This window comes from Oryctolagus cuniculus, chromosome 1, assembly GCF_964237555.1.
Source record: "Oryctolagus cuniculus chromosome 1, mOryCun1.1, whole genome shotgun sequence".
NCBI lineage: Eukaryota > Metazoa > Chordata > Mammalia > Lagomorpha > Leporidae > Oryctolagus > Oryctolagus cuniculus.
Window position 1 is genome coordinate 66,513,516 of NC_091432.1, and position 15,782 is coordinate 66,529,297.

The window sequence follows — 15,782 nt, forward strand, 5'->3', positions numbered from 1 at the left end:
TGGTCTCACTCCAGGGCTCTGGAAACAAACCTGCCTTCCCTGGGCCTGCCTCCACCAGCCTTCTCAGGCTGATGCTCTGGGCCAGGGTGGGTCCCAGGAACTCAGCTCTGAGTTTCCCAGCGCCCCAGGCAAACAGGGAAAGAAGACTAGTATTTTTGTTGTTGTTAAATATTTGTTTATTAATTTAAAAGTCAGAGTTACACAGAGAGAGAAGGAGAGGCAGAGAGAGAGAAAGGTCTTCCATCCGCTGGTGCACTCCCCAATTGGCTGCAATGGCCAGAGCTGCGCTGATCCGAAGCCAGGAGCCAGGAGCCAGGAGCTTCTTCTGGATCTCCCGCGTGGGTGCAGGGGCCCAAGGACTTGGGCCATCTTCTACTGCTTTCCCATGCCATAGCAGAGAGCTGGATCAGAAGTGGAGTAGCTGGGTCTTGAACCGGCGCACACATGGGATGCTGGTGCTTCAGGCCAGGGCTTTAACCCACTGCGCCACAGCGCCGGCCCCCATGTGGCCTTTTCTGTCTCTGTGTATTTTCATGATGGGAAACTGAGCAGCACAGTCCGTTGCTCCTTGATCCCCTCTTGCAAATACTGCTCTAATCCCAGGCTTGGCCTAAGACACCTCCCAGCTGGGTCTGGATCTTTCTGTGCATTTACATGCATAGATGGTCTTCATTCAACTTTACTTAAATGGCTTTCTGGAGTGGTGGGAAATGCATGCATTTGCTGGGTCCTGGGGACTCTGCATTTTAGGGGCTCTGTCGAGCTGGCTAAGAAAAAGCCACCTGGGGGCAGCGCAGCAGGTTAAACTGCCGCCTGTGACATCCCATCCCATATGGGCCCTGGTTCAAGTCCCGGCTGCTCTGCTTCCAATCCAGCACCCTGCTAATGCACCTGGGAAAGCAGCAGAGGATGGCCCAAGTCCTTGGGCCCCTGCACCTATGTGGGAGACCTGGAGGAAGCTCCTGGCCTATGCAGCCATCTGGGGAGTGAATTAGTGGATGGAAGGTCTTTCTTGTGTGTGTATGTCTCTGCTTTTTTCTGCAACTCTGCCTTTCAAACAAATAAATAAACCTTAAAAAAAAAAAAAGAGCTCCGAACTTAGACTCCACCCACGCGGTGTGGGCGATTGGCTTTCTCAGTGCCTTCCATATACTGGGTCTTCTTCCTGTTGCATTTAGGACGACTCAAAAGTGAGCCATCCAGCAAGGATAAAAAAGCAATAAAAATGCTGTCCAAATTTACTCTCCAGTATTCTTCCACTCGTGGAGACTGAGTCAAGGCCCGGAGTGAGTGGCAGGTCAGTTTTCATCAGATCAACGAGAATGTGAGGATGCAGCATGGCTCACCGGGTGATAACATCCCTCCCTGCCAGCCTGGCCCTCCCTCGGGCTTGGCACAGCCCTTGTTCTTTGGCCAGACATGAGATAAAATTATTAGGTTGTTTTGGGGTCTTGCAGAAAAAATCCCTGTCTTTGCCCTCTCAGCTCAGCCGATGCTCACCCCAGGAGGAGCACGGGGGGAAGCGGGGCTGTGGCCTGGGAGAGCAGAGGACACGGCTCTGCCCTGGTCTGCCCTGAGCCTGCAGCAGCGGGGCAGCCATGCCTGACCCGGCCCATCCGCTGCCCAGCTGAAAATCTCCATGCTTTGTGCTAAGCTCCTCCAGCTGCATTCAAGGAGTTGAAATTCCTTCTACTTCACTGGTTTGGAAATGGCTAAATTGTTCTCAGAAACTGTGGATGGAATCCATTCAACCAGGGTTTATCTCACTTTGATTTTTGTGAAAGATTGATTTTAGATATTTTATATATTTTGGGAAAGATTTATTTTATAGAGCCTCTCTCTCTCTGTCTCCCTCTCTGTCTCCCTCTCTGTCTCTGTCTGTCTCTCCCTCCCTCTCCCACTCCCTCTCCGTCTCTGTCTCTCTCTCTTTGTCTCTCTGTCTCTCTCTCTCTCTCTCTCTCTCTCACACATACACACACACACACACACATCTACCTCCATCCACTGGTTCACTCCCCAAATGGCTGCAACAGCCAGGTCTAGCCAGGCCAAAGCCAGGAGCCAGGAGCTTCTTCTGGGTCTCCCACATGGGTGACAGGATCCCAAGGACTTGGGCCATCGTCCACTGCTTTCCTAGGTGCATTACTAGGGAGCTGGAGTGGAAGTGGAGCAGCGAGAGCTTGAGCAGGCACTCCGACATGGGATGCTGACATCACAAGTGGCGATTAACCCACTGGGCCATGATGCTGGCTCCTGATCTGTGATTTTTTTTAAAGATTTATTTATTTATTTGCAAGTCGGAGTTACACAGAGGGAGGAGAGGCAGGGAGAGAGAGAGAGGTCTTCCATCACTGGTTCATTCCCCAATTGGCTGCAATGGCTGGAGCTGCACGGATCCGAAGCCAGGAGCCAGAAACTTCCTGCTCTCCTACATGGGCGCAGGGGCCCAAGGACTTGGGCCATCTTCTACTGCTTTCCCAGACCGTAGCAGAGAGCTGGATCAGAAGTGGAGTAGCTGGGTCTTGAACCGGCGCACACATGGGATGCCAGTGCTTCAGGCCAGGGCTTTAACCCACTGTGCCACAGTGCCAGCCCGACTTTTGATTTTTTTTAAAGCACTTTGGGAAAGGACCTTTGTGGTGCTCAGGGGGCCCAGATGTGGCCTGAGTGTGGCCACGAAGCTGTGTGTGTCCTCAGGCAGCAAGTCTTCACACTTCTGGGACCCCGTACACTGGACTGACGGACCCTGGTTCACATTTTGGAGAGCAGGGAGATATCAAGGCTCTCCCACAGCCCCTGCTCTTCCATCAGAACTCGGGTAGTGACGATTATCTTCCGGTGTTAGCCGGGCGAGCAGATGGCTTCCCCTTCATGATAGTTTTAGATAAGACAAAGGGCATTATGACAAAGAGGAAGGCGTCCTCCATGGATTTTCTGCTGGGCCAGGGCACAATGCCCAGGCAGGCTCCAGGGCAGCAGGTGAGACACTGCAGAGCCTCAGGAGGTGATATTTACCTCGTAGAACTAGCCATGCTCTGAGCCTTAGCGCTGAGTCTCTAGGATTAGGTTTTGGGAAGATCCCGGGGAAGACACGGCATGGACTTCCCAAGTTGCATCCCACATTGGAGTGCCTGCATCCCCTCTGTGGCAAGCCCCGAATCTCCTTCCAAGTCCAGCTCCCTGCTAATGTGCGCTCTGTGTGGCAGCAGACCATGGTTCGAGCACATGGGAGACCCGGCTGGCATTCCAGCTCCTAGGTTCAGTCTGGCCCAGCCCTGGCTGTTGAAGGCATTCAGAGAGTGAACCAGTGCACAGGAGATTTCTGTCTCTCAAATAAAATTATTTATTAATTTAAAATTGCAAGCAAGTTTGTGTGAAATATGCCACCAGAAGCCTAACTGAAACGCAGAGTGTGTGTAGGCCATCAGACGTCCACTGAAGCTGGGAGCCTGGGCCCAGGTGGGTCCTAGGCTCTGGGTATAATGAACAAACCAGCCTTGGTTCAAGGTCTTATTACAGAGTCTGGGCCCGTCAAGAGAAACACATAAATAGATCATCCCAACCCGGTGAGACAGACACAGGACTACACTTGAGCCAGACAGAACACCAAGGGGAGGCTGACCTTGGGCAGAAACAGGGGCTCTTCAATTTTTTTTTTTTTAAAGATTTATTTATTTTGAAACTCAGAATTACAGGGGGTGGGGGAGGAAGGGAGAAAAAGAGAGAGAGAGAGAGAGAGAGAGAGAGAGAGAGAGAGGAGTTTCCATCCACTGGTTTACTCCCCAGATGGCCACAATGGCCCAGGCTGGGCCAGGCTGAAGCCAAGGAGCTTTATCCAGATCTCCCAGGTGGGTGCAGGGGCTCAAACACCCAGGCCGTCTTCTGCTGCTTCTTCCCGGCAATCAGCAGGGAGCTGGATTGGAAGTGCAGCAGCCAGAACACCAACTGGCACCCGTGTGGCGGCTTTACCCGCTATGCCACAATGCCAGCCCCTTCCTACGCGGGGAAGGAGGTGGGGAAGGATGGCCAGGAACATGCGGGACACAGGGAGGAGTGGGAGGGAGCAGCTCTTGCCAGTATCATTTGTATGGTCAAGGGGTGAGGCGGGGCGGGGGGACTCCTGCGAGTGGGGTTCAAGCTCTGACGCAGATCAGAGTGGACACTGGGAGGAGGAGAGGCCCACGGGGATGAGGGCGCAAAGCAGGTCATCTAGAAGGACAGGAGCCTGACTGCAGTGGGCCCCGGGGACTTTCCTCTGACCCTGCACTCACGGGCGGGTGCCCTGCTGCTTGCCCATGTCCCTAGAGAAGTCAGGCGGGGGGACTGACCAGGGCCGCGTTCAGCAGACCATGGAGCCGATGAGGAAGAACCCTGCTCTCCAGCTCCTTGTCTCAGTGAGGGCTGTCACGAGGCGGCCACCGTGGAAGCCAGAAACCAGGCACCACCTCAATTTCCCCCCTCAACCTCAATCCATCATTAAGACATGTCGGGGTCCCAGCTGTGTCTTTGGTTCATCCTCTTTTTCTTTATGAGTGTGTTTGTCTCTCAGAGAGAGAGAGAGAGACAGACAGACAGACACTGAGAGGGCTCCTATCCACCAGTTCATTCTCCAAATGCCTGGGCCTGCCAAAGCCAGGAGCTGGGGACTCAATCCGGCTCTCCCAGGTGGGTGGACGGAACCAGTCATTGGAACCATGGCTGCTGCCTCCCAGAGTCTTCATCAGCAGGAACCTGGAGCCAGGTATCAAATCGAGCCACTCCCATGTGGGATGTGTACGACTTAGGGTCTAGGCTAAAATGCCTGCCCCCATCCACTTCTTTTCCCTTCCCTGGCCCTCTGCTTAGCTCCCACGGAACTCCACTTTATTATAATCTCATGATGAAAGGACCAGTCATTTGCATCAGAGTTATTTTAGTGCCGAAGTTAAATGTAGAATTGTGCGCACGTGAGCCAGAACCCTGAGTCTGCTATAGGTTGTAACAGCTTTTATGCAAGTGGTGCATAAAGAGCACAGAATAGTTCCTAGGACGTTAACACGTAGTAGGTATTATCATTGGGAAGGGAGGAAATGGACAGAGACTGGGGAGAATGGGAGCTCTCGTAGATACTCGTTAGTATCGACCTGAAAGTGTGGGAACCAGGGTTCCACGCTGCCTAAACTCTTGCTGAAACTCTGAGCCTCTCCGTCCTTTTCAAAACTAGAGAAAGGGACTCTAAGTCCCCTTGCAGTTCCTGTTTCTTACTACAGGTAACTCCTTCGCTCTTCTCGCTCCTTTGCGGCCTTTTTGCATTAAAACTACATTTCCCATGAGCGCCCGCAGGCGTCGACGTCGCGCCGCTTTTCGACGTCGCGCCGAGCCGTTTATACCCATTTCCGTCCGCGAGCCACTTCCTTTCCTTTCGGCTGCGCGCGGCGGCAAGATGGCGGTGCAGATTTCTAAGAAGAGGAAGGTGAGCATCTGGAGCTGGGATCTAGGGAACTGCGGTGCTGCGCGGGTCGGGGACTTCTCGGGTCGCCTCCGCGAGACGCCGAGCTCCATTCCCGTCCTTGGGCAGTGGCATAGAGTGCGTGGTGTGGCCGCGGGCCGCGGATGGCGGCGGATTGAATGCGAGGCCCGAGGCGGGCGGCCGCTGGGTGGCCGGCTGGAAAGAGTGCAGCGGTGAGCCTGGGGCGCCCCACCTGTTCCGGGGAGCCTGTCTTGGTCAACAAATCTAGTGACTGTGTAGTAGTTTGAGGGGCGTGAGCCGTTTCTCTCGCTTCTTGACCCATGGCTTTGGGAAGGGCAGAGAGCAGCGTCGTCTTGCCCGCCGTACGGGTGCCTGGGTGCCGCCTTCCGACAGTACAGGTCTCACTTGTCCCGTTGGGGCAGGAAGCTCCCTCGGGTTTAACTTCGAAGTCATGTCGTGTCAAAATCGCTAGCTTTAGGCATCCATAGTTTGCCATTCTGCGTGTGTACATCGTTGTTAAAATTCCGCAGCAGCTAGGGTTGGCAGCTCCGCTGTCTGTAAGCCCACAGGTACACAAGGTAAGGCAGGGTGCCTGGCTGGGTGCAGGTGAGACCGCTCTGACCCACGCCTGCTCCTGTGACAAGGTAGAACAGTGTGCCTGCTGCGCGAAGTGGAGGATCTGAGGCCCTTCGGTGAAGAGGTGATGACGAGTCTGACCGGGGGTGCTGGCTCTCCCCGGGGGTCTTCCGCCGTGCTGCGTTCTGTGGCACCCTGGAAAGGGCCCTGGTGGAAGCAACAGCCCCAAGATGACCAAGAGGCATTTGTCTGAGAAGGGTTGCAGCATCCCTGTTGGCACAGGTACTGAGTTCTGATGAAGGATGTCTTGGCGTCTGATAGACTAGACTGGTCCAGAGGGAAGTGAGCCAGCCCCTCCTTTAATTCTGAACTTGCTTTTTTGGTTAGTTTGTTGCTGACGGCATCTTCAAAGCTGAGCTGAACGAGTTTCTCACCCGGGAGCTGGCTGAAGATGGCTACTCTGGAGTTGAGGTCCGAGTTACACCAACCAGGACAGAAATCATTATTTTAGCCACCAGGTAAAGTATCACTTGACTGGAGGGTAGTGATCTCTAGTTGTATACACTAAGGAAATCACTCTGTATAAATTTTAAGGGTACGGTCAAGTGAATTTGGCGTTAGTGAATGTGATTGTTTAAAGCGGCATTTTAAAAATTGAACAATAATTTCTGTCATGTAGAATTTGTATTTGTGTTGTGGCAGATAAGTGGGGCTTTAGTACCATGCATAATAGGCACAATTCACAGTTCATGTAGGATCTTGGGCGCGTCATCAGTGGTCTCTTTCTTGCCCAGGACACAGAATGTGCTCGGTGAGAAAGGCCGGCGAATCCGGGAACTGACTGCCGTCGTTCAGAAGAGGTTTGGCTTCCCAGAGGGCAGCGTAGAGGTGAGTGGTCTGGCTCATGCCAGAGGTTAAGTGGACGTCAATGGCTCTTTAGAGTGGTGCTTCTGAAATCCCTTATTCACCATGGAGACCTGCTCAGGCTCAGTGAGTGTTATGGTGGGATTGGCATTGGTTGAGGTTCTCAGTGGGCAGTGGGTTTGGTTTTACAGCCCTGTGTGCTCATTTCTGGTGGATGATGATGTTACACACCACCTGAATGTGCAGGTGACACAAAGTGGATGCACTGTGCCATTGGTCTCCCTGGTGTAGCTGTAGGAGGAGCCAGAGGTGGGGCAGTGAGGCTTGGTCTGCTTGTGTCTGTCCTGGGTGTGGGCAGGAGTGCTTTTGGACTTGAGGGATACTATTGTGATAAAATGTAAAAGGTTTATGGAAGAATGGAATTAAGAGATACTTATTTTAATGCCCCTCCAAAATTTGAAATCTGGCTTTTTTCATGATTCTTGTTCCTGAGCTCTTTGAAGACTTGGTCATACGTACATTGCACTGAAATAAACTTAGCTTTGAGTTCCGTTTTCCACAAACCCTTTGAGGTACCCTCCTGTGATGGTGTGGGGAAAGAAATGAGTGTGCTGACTTTGAATTGAAAACAAGGGTGAAGGTAACAGGGTGTGCTTTGCTTCCTTTAAAGCTTTACGCTGAAAAGGTGGCCACGAGGGGCCTATGTGCCATTGCCCAGGCAGAGTCTCTGCGTTACAAACTCCTAGGAGGGCTTGCTGTACGCAGGTAAGTGTCGTGCCGCCTGGTGGTCATGCCCTTCTGTGTGCATCAGAATGTGGTGTGTGCTCTTTGCTGGTTTCACAAATGAACTTGTGTTGAGTGACAGCTTCTGCTAGCCTCTGAGGGTTCCAGCAACACAGTACTGTTAATCCATGCCTTTGCTGGCTGCAGGCTAAGAAGACTGAAGAAGAAAAATGAGAAAAGGTGGACAGGTGTTCTAGGTGCTTGGGAAGAGAGCAGAAACAGGTGCTCAGGGAGGGGACCAATTCTCCTTGGTCTCTGGATGAGATTTAAGTGTCTTCTGGGAGGTGGGCAAGTCAGCCTGTTACTGGTAATTTGTGGGGTGCCCCGAAAGTCAGAACAAGATAGAAGACACTTGATCGGTTGAGATTTTCACTCTTATTGGCACCATAAACGCGAAAGCAGTCCTGATGAGAGAGCTTAAAATCCAGATACTTAATGTGGTGGGCTATGCGTAGATAGTAAGGTGACAGGTGGCACGGGGTATGAGAGGCGTGAAGTTAGGTTGCCGCCAAAGCTGGGCTTGCTGGTGAGGTTTCCGTGTAGATAAGTTTGTGAAGTGGTTGGAAGGCCTTGCCTGGCTGTTTGGAATTTAGTCAGTACTTAGCACAGAGCCCTGGGGTCAGGGTGGGGGCTGTTTGGCAGGGGAATGGAAGTTCTTAAACTAAGCAAGGTACTGAACTTCTCTGAACATTTGAAAGACATAATAACGGGGAGAGACAGATCTTCCCTCCCTTGGTTCACTTCCCAGATGGCTTCAACAGCTGGTGCTAGGCGAGAAGCCTGGAGCTCAGTCTGGGTCTCCCACGTTGGGTGATGGGCCCAAGCACTTGGGCCATCTTCTGCTCCTTTCCCAGGCACATTATTAGCAGGGAGCTGGAAAGAAGGGGAGCAGATAATATTTCACAGGCCATACATAATTACCAGCTTAAAAATCAGCCTGCTCTAGATTGACTGCAGCTGCCTTAGCAGGGCCAGATCCCATCATTGTGGGCGTCTTGGGCACCCTGGGTTACATATTAGAATAATCTGTCTGGGGCTCACCACTTGAGATTGCTGCTGTAATTGGCCTGGAGGAGGGCTATCAAGAGGTTTTTAGTTTGTTAAAAGATATATTAGGCAGAGTTACAGAGAGAGAGAGGTCTTCTATCCTCTGGTTCACTCCCCTCAGGGCTGGGCCAGACCAAAATCAGGAGCTAGGATTTTCCTCCCAGTCTGCCACGTGGGTACAGGGGCCCAAGCACTTGGGCTGTCATCCGCTACTTTCCCAGGTGCATTAGCAGGGAGCTGGATCATTAGTGGAGCAGCCGAGACTGGTGCCCACATGTGATGTGGGTGTTAAAGGCTTTACCCGCTGTGCCACAGCACTGGCCCCTGTGGGTTAAGTTTTCTGAGTTAACTGATTTGTAGTCATGGTTGGAAAGCACTCGGAATAGGAGCTTGCCTTTAATTTCCCAAGGATAAAATGTGATAGAAAGAGGCGAGAAGTGCTGTTTGAAGAGCAGATGGGACTAGAACTGGCACCCATACGGGATGCTGGTGCTTCAGGCCAGCGCTTTAACCCACTGCGCCACAACGCTGCCCTAAATCTTTGGTTTTTAACTTGGTGCAGTGGGTTGATAGGTTCCGGCTTCAGTAGTAACCCAAATATGTCTCCCTGTTCTTCCAAAGGGCCTGCTATGGTGTGCTGCGGTTCATCATGGAGAGCGGAGCTAAGGGCTGCGAGGTTGTGGTGTCTGGGAAGCTGCGAGGACAGAGGGCTAAGTCCATGAAGTTTGTGGACGGCCTGATGATCCACAGTGGGGACCCTGTTAACTACTATGTTGACACCGCTGTGCGCCATGTGCTGCTCAGACAGGGTGAGCCACTGGGAATGCGTGTAGGTGGGCGTTGGTGGGTAGGTGTCATTCCATGGGTGCCCCAGGGTTTGAGGAAATTCATTTTGGAAGTAGCTGGGATTTATTGATTTCCTGCATAGGCATTGACAGCTGATCAGGCAGGTCAGTTGTGTACCCTTCGGTGATGACACGATGACGAGTCAGAAAGGTCACGTCCTGCCCTCGGGCTGTGCCAGTACCACGTTCTGTGGTGCTGTGCGTGGGTTCCTTGGGCAGAAGTGTCCTGTTCATTGATTGATTTAGAGGCATTTGTCTGAGAAGGGACCAGATCAGAGGTTCTTGGGTAACTCTTGCTGTTGTGGTAGGGGCTGGTGAACCCTACTAGGTTCTAACTCTGGGGTTTCCTAGGTGTGCTGGGCATCAAGGTGAAGATCATGCTGCCCTGGGACCCAAGTGGTAAGATTGGCCCCAAGAAGCCCCTGCCCGACCACGTGAGCATTGTGGAACCCAAAGATGAGATCCTGCCCACCACCCCCATCTCGGAGCAGAAGGGTGGGAAGCCAGAGCCGCCTGCCATGCCCCAGCCAGTCCCCACAGCGTAACAGGTATGTCTGCAGGGACCACCCAGGGCAGGAGGGGGTCCTGTTTCCTTTTTCTTCTCCCTTACTGGATGAATAATGGTTGGATTATATTTGCTTCATCTGGGAGAATATCGGTTGGAAAGCTGGGCCCATTTAGCTCGTGATTCTGTTGGGTTGTGTGTTTGCCTCTCAGAAATTTCTGTTTTGACTACTGGGTTGCTCAAGGTTTTGAAGGCATTCTTGGTATTAATTAGGTTTTCTGTCCTTTTGTAGTCCCTCTGAGTGGTAGCTCTGAGCCTCCCACGCCCAGCACATTTGGGGCTTTTGTTTGTTTTCAGTTGGTCTTTATTTTGTGACTAACTTTCGCGCAGTCCCTGGAGGGGGTGTGTGCCGACTTGGTAAATGAAAGAACCTAATACTCAGATGTAAGTTTCTCTTACTGTTCTTTATTTGGTTACAGGGTCTCCCTGGCAGCTGTATGGAGTCTGGATGTTACTTTATAAAGATCTTTAATAAAATCTTGTACAAAGACGCAAAGCCTGACTGACTGTCCATCTTCTGCCTGAGGGGTGAGGGTCTCGTTGGCCTGTGGGGGCATGCCTTACTCTGTTAGCTTTACCATTGTTTTTGCAAGAGCCAGAATGGAAGGACCCGAGCCGAGCTCGGCAGAGATAATCCTGTGGGGTGGAAAATCCCACGACAGTGAAGGCTGCTTAGCCAGCAGCATTGTGGATGTCATGTGGGTCAGGAGGATGGGTTTAGAAGAGGACTGCTTCAAGTAACTACAGTGGTATGTGTGTGTCATGTGCTCCGAGGGTCCTTTACAGATTCATGTAGTCCAGTATCTAACCATAAGGGGATTTGCTTTTGGCACTGAGCTTCAAGCTCTGCAGTAAATCTGGCCATGTGGTATAAAGCCGTTTTCAGGATCCACATTCCTAAGTCCTGCTGTTTGCCATTGTTCTGTGGAGAACAGTTTACCTGTCATGGCATTTTGAAGTTTTTTTTTTTTCTTTCATACCAGTGTCTATTTTACAAAAGATTGAGTGGTTTATTCAGGCAGAACTTCAAAGGGAACAGGTTGGTTTGAAACTCCTGTAACACTAATGATTAGCCAGATTCTGACCCCTCGCGGGGAGGGGGCTTCCCACCATTAGGATGTTGGGCGCGCTGGGTTACCTGTGCTTACACCCTGTTAACTACTGTAAGCATAAAATTCACCATCCTAGTGAGCCGCTGCCTGCAATGCTGGCATCCCATGTGGGCACCAGTTCATGTCCTGGCTGCTCCACTTCTGGTCCAGCTTTCTGCTATGGCCTGGGAAAGCAGTAGAAGATGGCCCAAGTGCTTGGGACCTTGTACCTGCATGGGAGACCAGAAGGAGGCTCCTGGCTCATGGTGGGCATGGCTCCAGCCATTGCAGCCATCTGGGGAATGGACCCTCTGTCTCTCTCACTCTGCCTTTCAGTTAAATAATAATTCACCATCTTTGGGCCGGTGCTGTGGCGCAGTGGGTTAATTCCCTAGCTTGAAGCACCGGCATCCCATATGGGTGCCGGTTCGAACACGGCTGCTCCACTTGCAATCTGGCTCTCTGCTGTGGCCTGGGGAAACAGTAGAGGATGGCCCAGATCCTTGGGCCCCTGCACCCCGTTGGGGACCGGGAGGAGGCTCCTGGCTCCTGGCTTTGGATTGGCACAGCTCCGGCCGTTGTGGCCCAGTGGGGAGTGAACCGTCGGAAGACCTTACCGCCACTGCCCCCCTCCACTCTGTGTGACTCTGACTTGCAAATCTTTAAAAAAAGAAAATTCATCGTCCTAAGCATTTTAAATGTGCACTTTGCATAGTGTTAATAAATATGTTCACGTTATATGCGGTAGGTCTCCAGAACTTAGCGTCTTGCAGGTGGTGGTCTCCCTTCCTGAAAGGGTGCTGCTTGCCTATGATCACAACACATCCTCCATCTGCTTTATTTTTTTAGAATTTATTTAGGGGCTAGTGCTGTGGCATAGCGGGTAAAGCCGCTGCCTGCATTGCCGACATCCCATATGGGCGCTGGTTTTAGTCCAGGCTGCTCCTCTTGCAATCCGGCTCTACTATGGGAGAACCGGAAGAAGCTCTTGGCTCCTGGTTTCGAATCTGCTCAGCTCTGGTCATTGCAGCCATCTGGGGAGTGAACCAGCAGATGGAAGACCTCTTTTCTTTCTCTCTGCCTCACCTCTCTTTGTGTAACTCTGACTTTCAAGAAAATAATAAATCTTTAAAAAATTTTATTTATTTGAAAGAGTTACACAGGGAAAGAAGGAGAGGCAGAGAAAGGTCTTCCATCCACTGGTTCACTCCCCACTTGGCCATGACAGCAGGAGCCAAGAGCTTCTTCTGGGTCTCCCACGCAGGTGCAGGGGCCCAAGGACTTGGGTCATATTCTGTTGCCTTCCCATGCCATAACAGCTGGATCGGAAGAGAAGCATATGGGTTGCTGGGGCTTTAACCCGATGTGCCACACCACCGGTCCTCTCTGCTTTAAGTAATCTTTAAGTTTACCATGCCTAATGCATGTACTAGTCATGTGACATGATTTTTTTTTTTCCCCAAATATATTCAGTCAGGTTGGTGAATATGTACATACTGAGCCTATGGTTATTTGGGGCTGAGGACTACACGGACTTCTGTCTTAATCATATATATATATTTAAAAATATATATATATATATGTATTTAAAGATTTATTTATTTGAAAGGCAGAGTTAGAGGGAGAGATGGAACTTCGATCTGCTGGTTCACTCCCCAAATGGCCAGTCTGAAGCCAGGAGCAGCTTCTGTGTTCCTACACAGGTGCAAACTTCAGTATACTTGAAATTGAAAGTTGTCTATGGGACGAAGTAGTGTTATTAATATTCCACCAGGTGGTGCTGTAGCAAAGGAAATGTGCCTCACAGTAGCAGTTTAGGGAGGAAGAAACTGGTGGTGCAAAAAACTTATGTAGGTGATTGTGGTATAACTTGATGAATTATCAAAGTGAGTACTTCTGTGACCACTAAAAGCAGAGCTTTCAGATCTGAAGAAATCGGGGAGTTTGCTCTTCTAAATCCTTTCAGAAAACTGCACAGGACACATGTAGAGCTCAGGTGAGAGAGCAGCTCATTAAGAAATGCAAGCTCCCTTCAAAGCCTCTCGTGTCTCCTCCCGCAAGTGATTTTTTTTTTCTTTAAAGTATATCTTAAAGTATTTGTTGCCTGACCAAATGGTTTTACTCTTGGAGCTGGAGCTGTCACGCAGAAGCTGAGTGCTTCACCAATGGAGCTGTTGTCAGGAAGGTGGGTGGATGCATGGACATTCCTTCCTCATGGGGCCTGGCTCTAGGTGGAGCACTCAGATATTGTCAGTGAACTGCAGGCGATAAGCCTCATGTGATCCTAGACAACCCGCAGCCCATGTGCGTAAGTAGCTAGAGCTGCTGGCTGTAAAAGCTTCCCGTTACACGCCTGGGTAAAGCCCATCTGCAGCAGCCTTGAAAGAAGATTGTTCACTGAGGACTAGCGGCTCCCAGCCCTCACCACTCCCCCGTGTGCCTCTGCCTGCTCGCTGGTGACTGAACCTGAAGTTTGCCTTTGTGAAGCCTTCCCTGACCATGAGGAACTGAGTTCTGAGTCCCAAAATTTCTATGCTGAAGAAGGGCCTTTCAGGAGGAAATTAAGGGTGGATAAGGTTTTGAAGTTGGGGCTTTGATCAGAAAGGACGTGCGTCCTTAAGAGAAGGAGATCACACAGAAAAGACCACGGAGGGTAGCTGTTGTCAGACCAGAAGAGAGACCTCACTAGAAACCAGCGTTAGAGTTTAGAGCTTCCTGAACTGAGAGAACAGTCTGGTGTGGTGTTATGGCAGCTCACAGGCTAATACACCCGCCTCCCTGGCCAACCCCTAGCAGTACACAGCCTGCCAGTGTTGCAATTCCCCCTTTAGCTTGATCTTGGGCCTTAACTGCACGGTCACGGTCAGAGAGGTGTGTTGCATGAATAAAAGTAGGTGTACAGGGGAGCAAGCTGTACCTCCTGATCCCCGAGCCACTGCTAAGCAGTTTTGTCTATTCTTGGGAGACCCAGAACTGTCTTCTGGGAGCCCACTGGCATTCTACCCTTGGCTGAGCCAGGGCCCAGCTTAAGGTGGTCAGTAAGCAGCCAGTTTTGAGTCCAGACTTGCTTGCCATCTTATAAATTGTCAGGTGTGTGGGGCATTTTGGTACCTTTAGTATGAGAGTTACCTCACTACATGCCCACCAGCTGAGTTTGGGTAAAAAGACTTCAGGGACTGCACTGCAACGTGAGGGGTTGCCAAGCTGAGACACCTTGCCACAGGGAAGTCCAGCAGACTGGATGACTGCAGATTTGAGAAGTCTTCCCTGTGTTAGGGTTCTGTCTGTCCCTGGCTGGCATAGAACTTCACCTACATGTATTTCAGCTTTCATCGTGTGTTAGTTAAATGGGAATGTAGGTGTGCAGTGAGAATTGAAGGTGCAGGGACTAACGTGGGAAGTGTTTGAATGGTACTAGACTCGCTTGGCTCTTGGGGTCTCCCGCTTTGCCTGGAGGCACCTCTGTCTTCCGCAGCTGGCTCTTCTGCTTCCAGTGCTGGGCTTTGGAGAGGGAGAGATTTGCTCAGCTGTAGGCCTCTTGCCTGAATATTCTGTGTCTATCCCTTTCTAATTCTTTTTATCTGTGTATATACTTATGCATTTATAAGTCACAGTTACAGAGAGGGAGAGACATCTTGAATCCCCTGGTTCACTCCCCAAACTGCCACAACACCTGGGGCTGGGCCAGGCTGAAGCCAGGAGCTTCATCCATGTCTCCCACATGGGGGGGCAGGGGCCCAAACACTTGGGCCATCTGCTGCTGCATTCCCAAGCACATTAACAGGGAGCTGGATTGAAAGTGGACCAGTCAGTACAGAAACGTGCCCATAAAGGATGCCTGTGCTATAGATGGCGGCTTAACCTCCTGCACTACAGCACATTCTAAGAAGGGTTTGTAAAACAGGGCAAGAAGATTGAGTGCAGATGAGGTACATTCTGTCTGAGGACTCCTGTGGCCTCTCCCTGCACCCTGTGCTCAGCCTGCTCCACCCTGAACCTAAAGTAATCGGATGCTCCTCTGCACAAGGGCCGGGAGTTCTGGCTAGAGGAGGAACAAAGCTGAGCTCAGGCTTACGGGAAAGCTTCAGGCCGTTGTTTTCTCTCTTGGGGTTCACATATTTTAAAAGGTCTAATAACCAAACAAAAACAACATGTGTTTTTGTACTTTTATTTTGGCTTCTGAAGATCACCCCGGGCCTGGGCTGTGGTGTATCAGGTAAAGCCACTGCCTGCAGTGCCAGCATCCCATATGGGTGCCGGTTTTCATCTTTGTTGCTCTACTTCCCTTTCCAGCTCTCTGCTATAGTCTGGGAAAGCAGTAGAAGATGGCCCCTGCACCCACATGGGAGACCTGGAAGAAGCTCCAGGCTCCTGGCTTTGGATTGGCCCAGCTCCTGCTGTTGTGGCCATTTGGGGAGTGAAGACACCTCTCTGCCTCTCAAATAAATAATACATATTCACATACATGGTAAAAACTGCAGAGTACATAAAGTGTCAGCCCCCTTCCCACTGTTTGCGCCCTTCCTTTCCACCTGCAGGCGGCACTCTGGTTGTGTGACTGG

At 51.2% G+C, this 15,782-nt stretch overlaps 1 protein-coding gene and 2 non-coding genes across 3 annotated transcripts; all 3 read left to right on the forward strand.

Annotated features, from left to right (window-relative positions):
- Positions 1 to 5,323: 5,323 nt before the first annotated feature.
- Positions 5,324 to 10,625, forward strand: RPS3 (ribosomal protein S3). Its single transcript, XM_002708689.5, has 7 exons — positions 5,324 to 5,452; positions 6,413 to 6,543; positions 6,820 to 6,913; positions 7,560 to 7,654; positions 9,341 to 9,528; positions 9,916 to 10,112; positions 10,549 to 10,625. The coding sequence occupies exons 1-6, from the start codon at positions 5,423 to 5,425 to the stop codon at positions 10,107 to 10,109; spliced, it is 732 nt and encodes a 243-aa protein (XP_002708735.1). The 5' UTR covers positions 5,324 to 5,422; the 3' UTR covers positions 10,110 to 10,112; positions 10,549 to 10,625.
- Positions 6,137 to 6,283, forward strand: LOC127485129 (small nucleolar RNA SNORD15). Its single transcript, XR_007912310.1, has one exon. It is a non-coding gene; the product is annotated as a small nucleolar RNA SNORD15 (small nucleolar RNA).
- Positions 9,684 to 9,829, forward strand: LOC127485127 (small nucleolar RNA SNORD15). The gene has a single exon (XR_007912309.1). It is a non-coding gene; the product is annotated as a small nucleolar RNA SNORD15 (small nucleolar RNA).
- Positions 10,626 to 15,782: the final 5,157 nt, after the last annotated feature.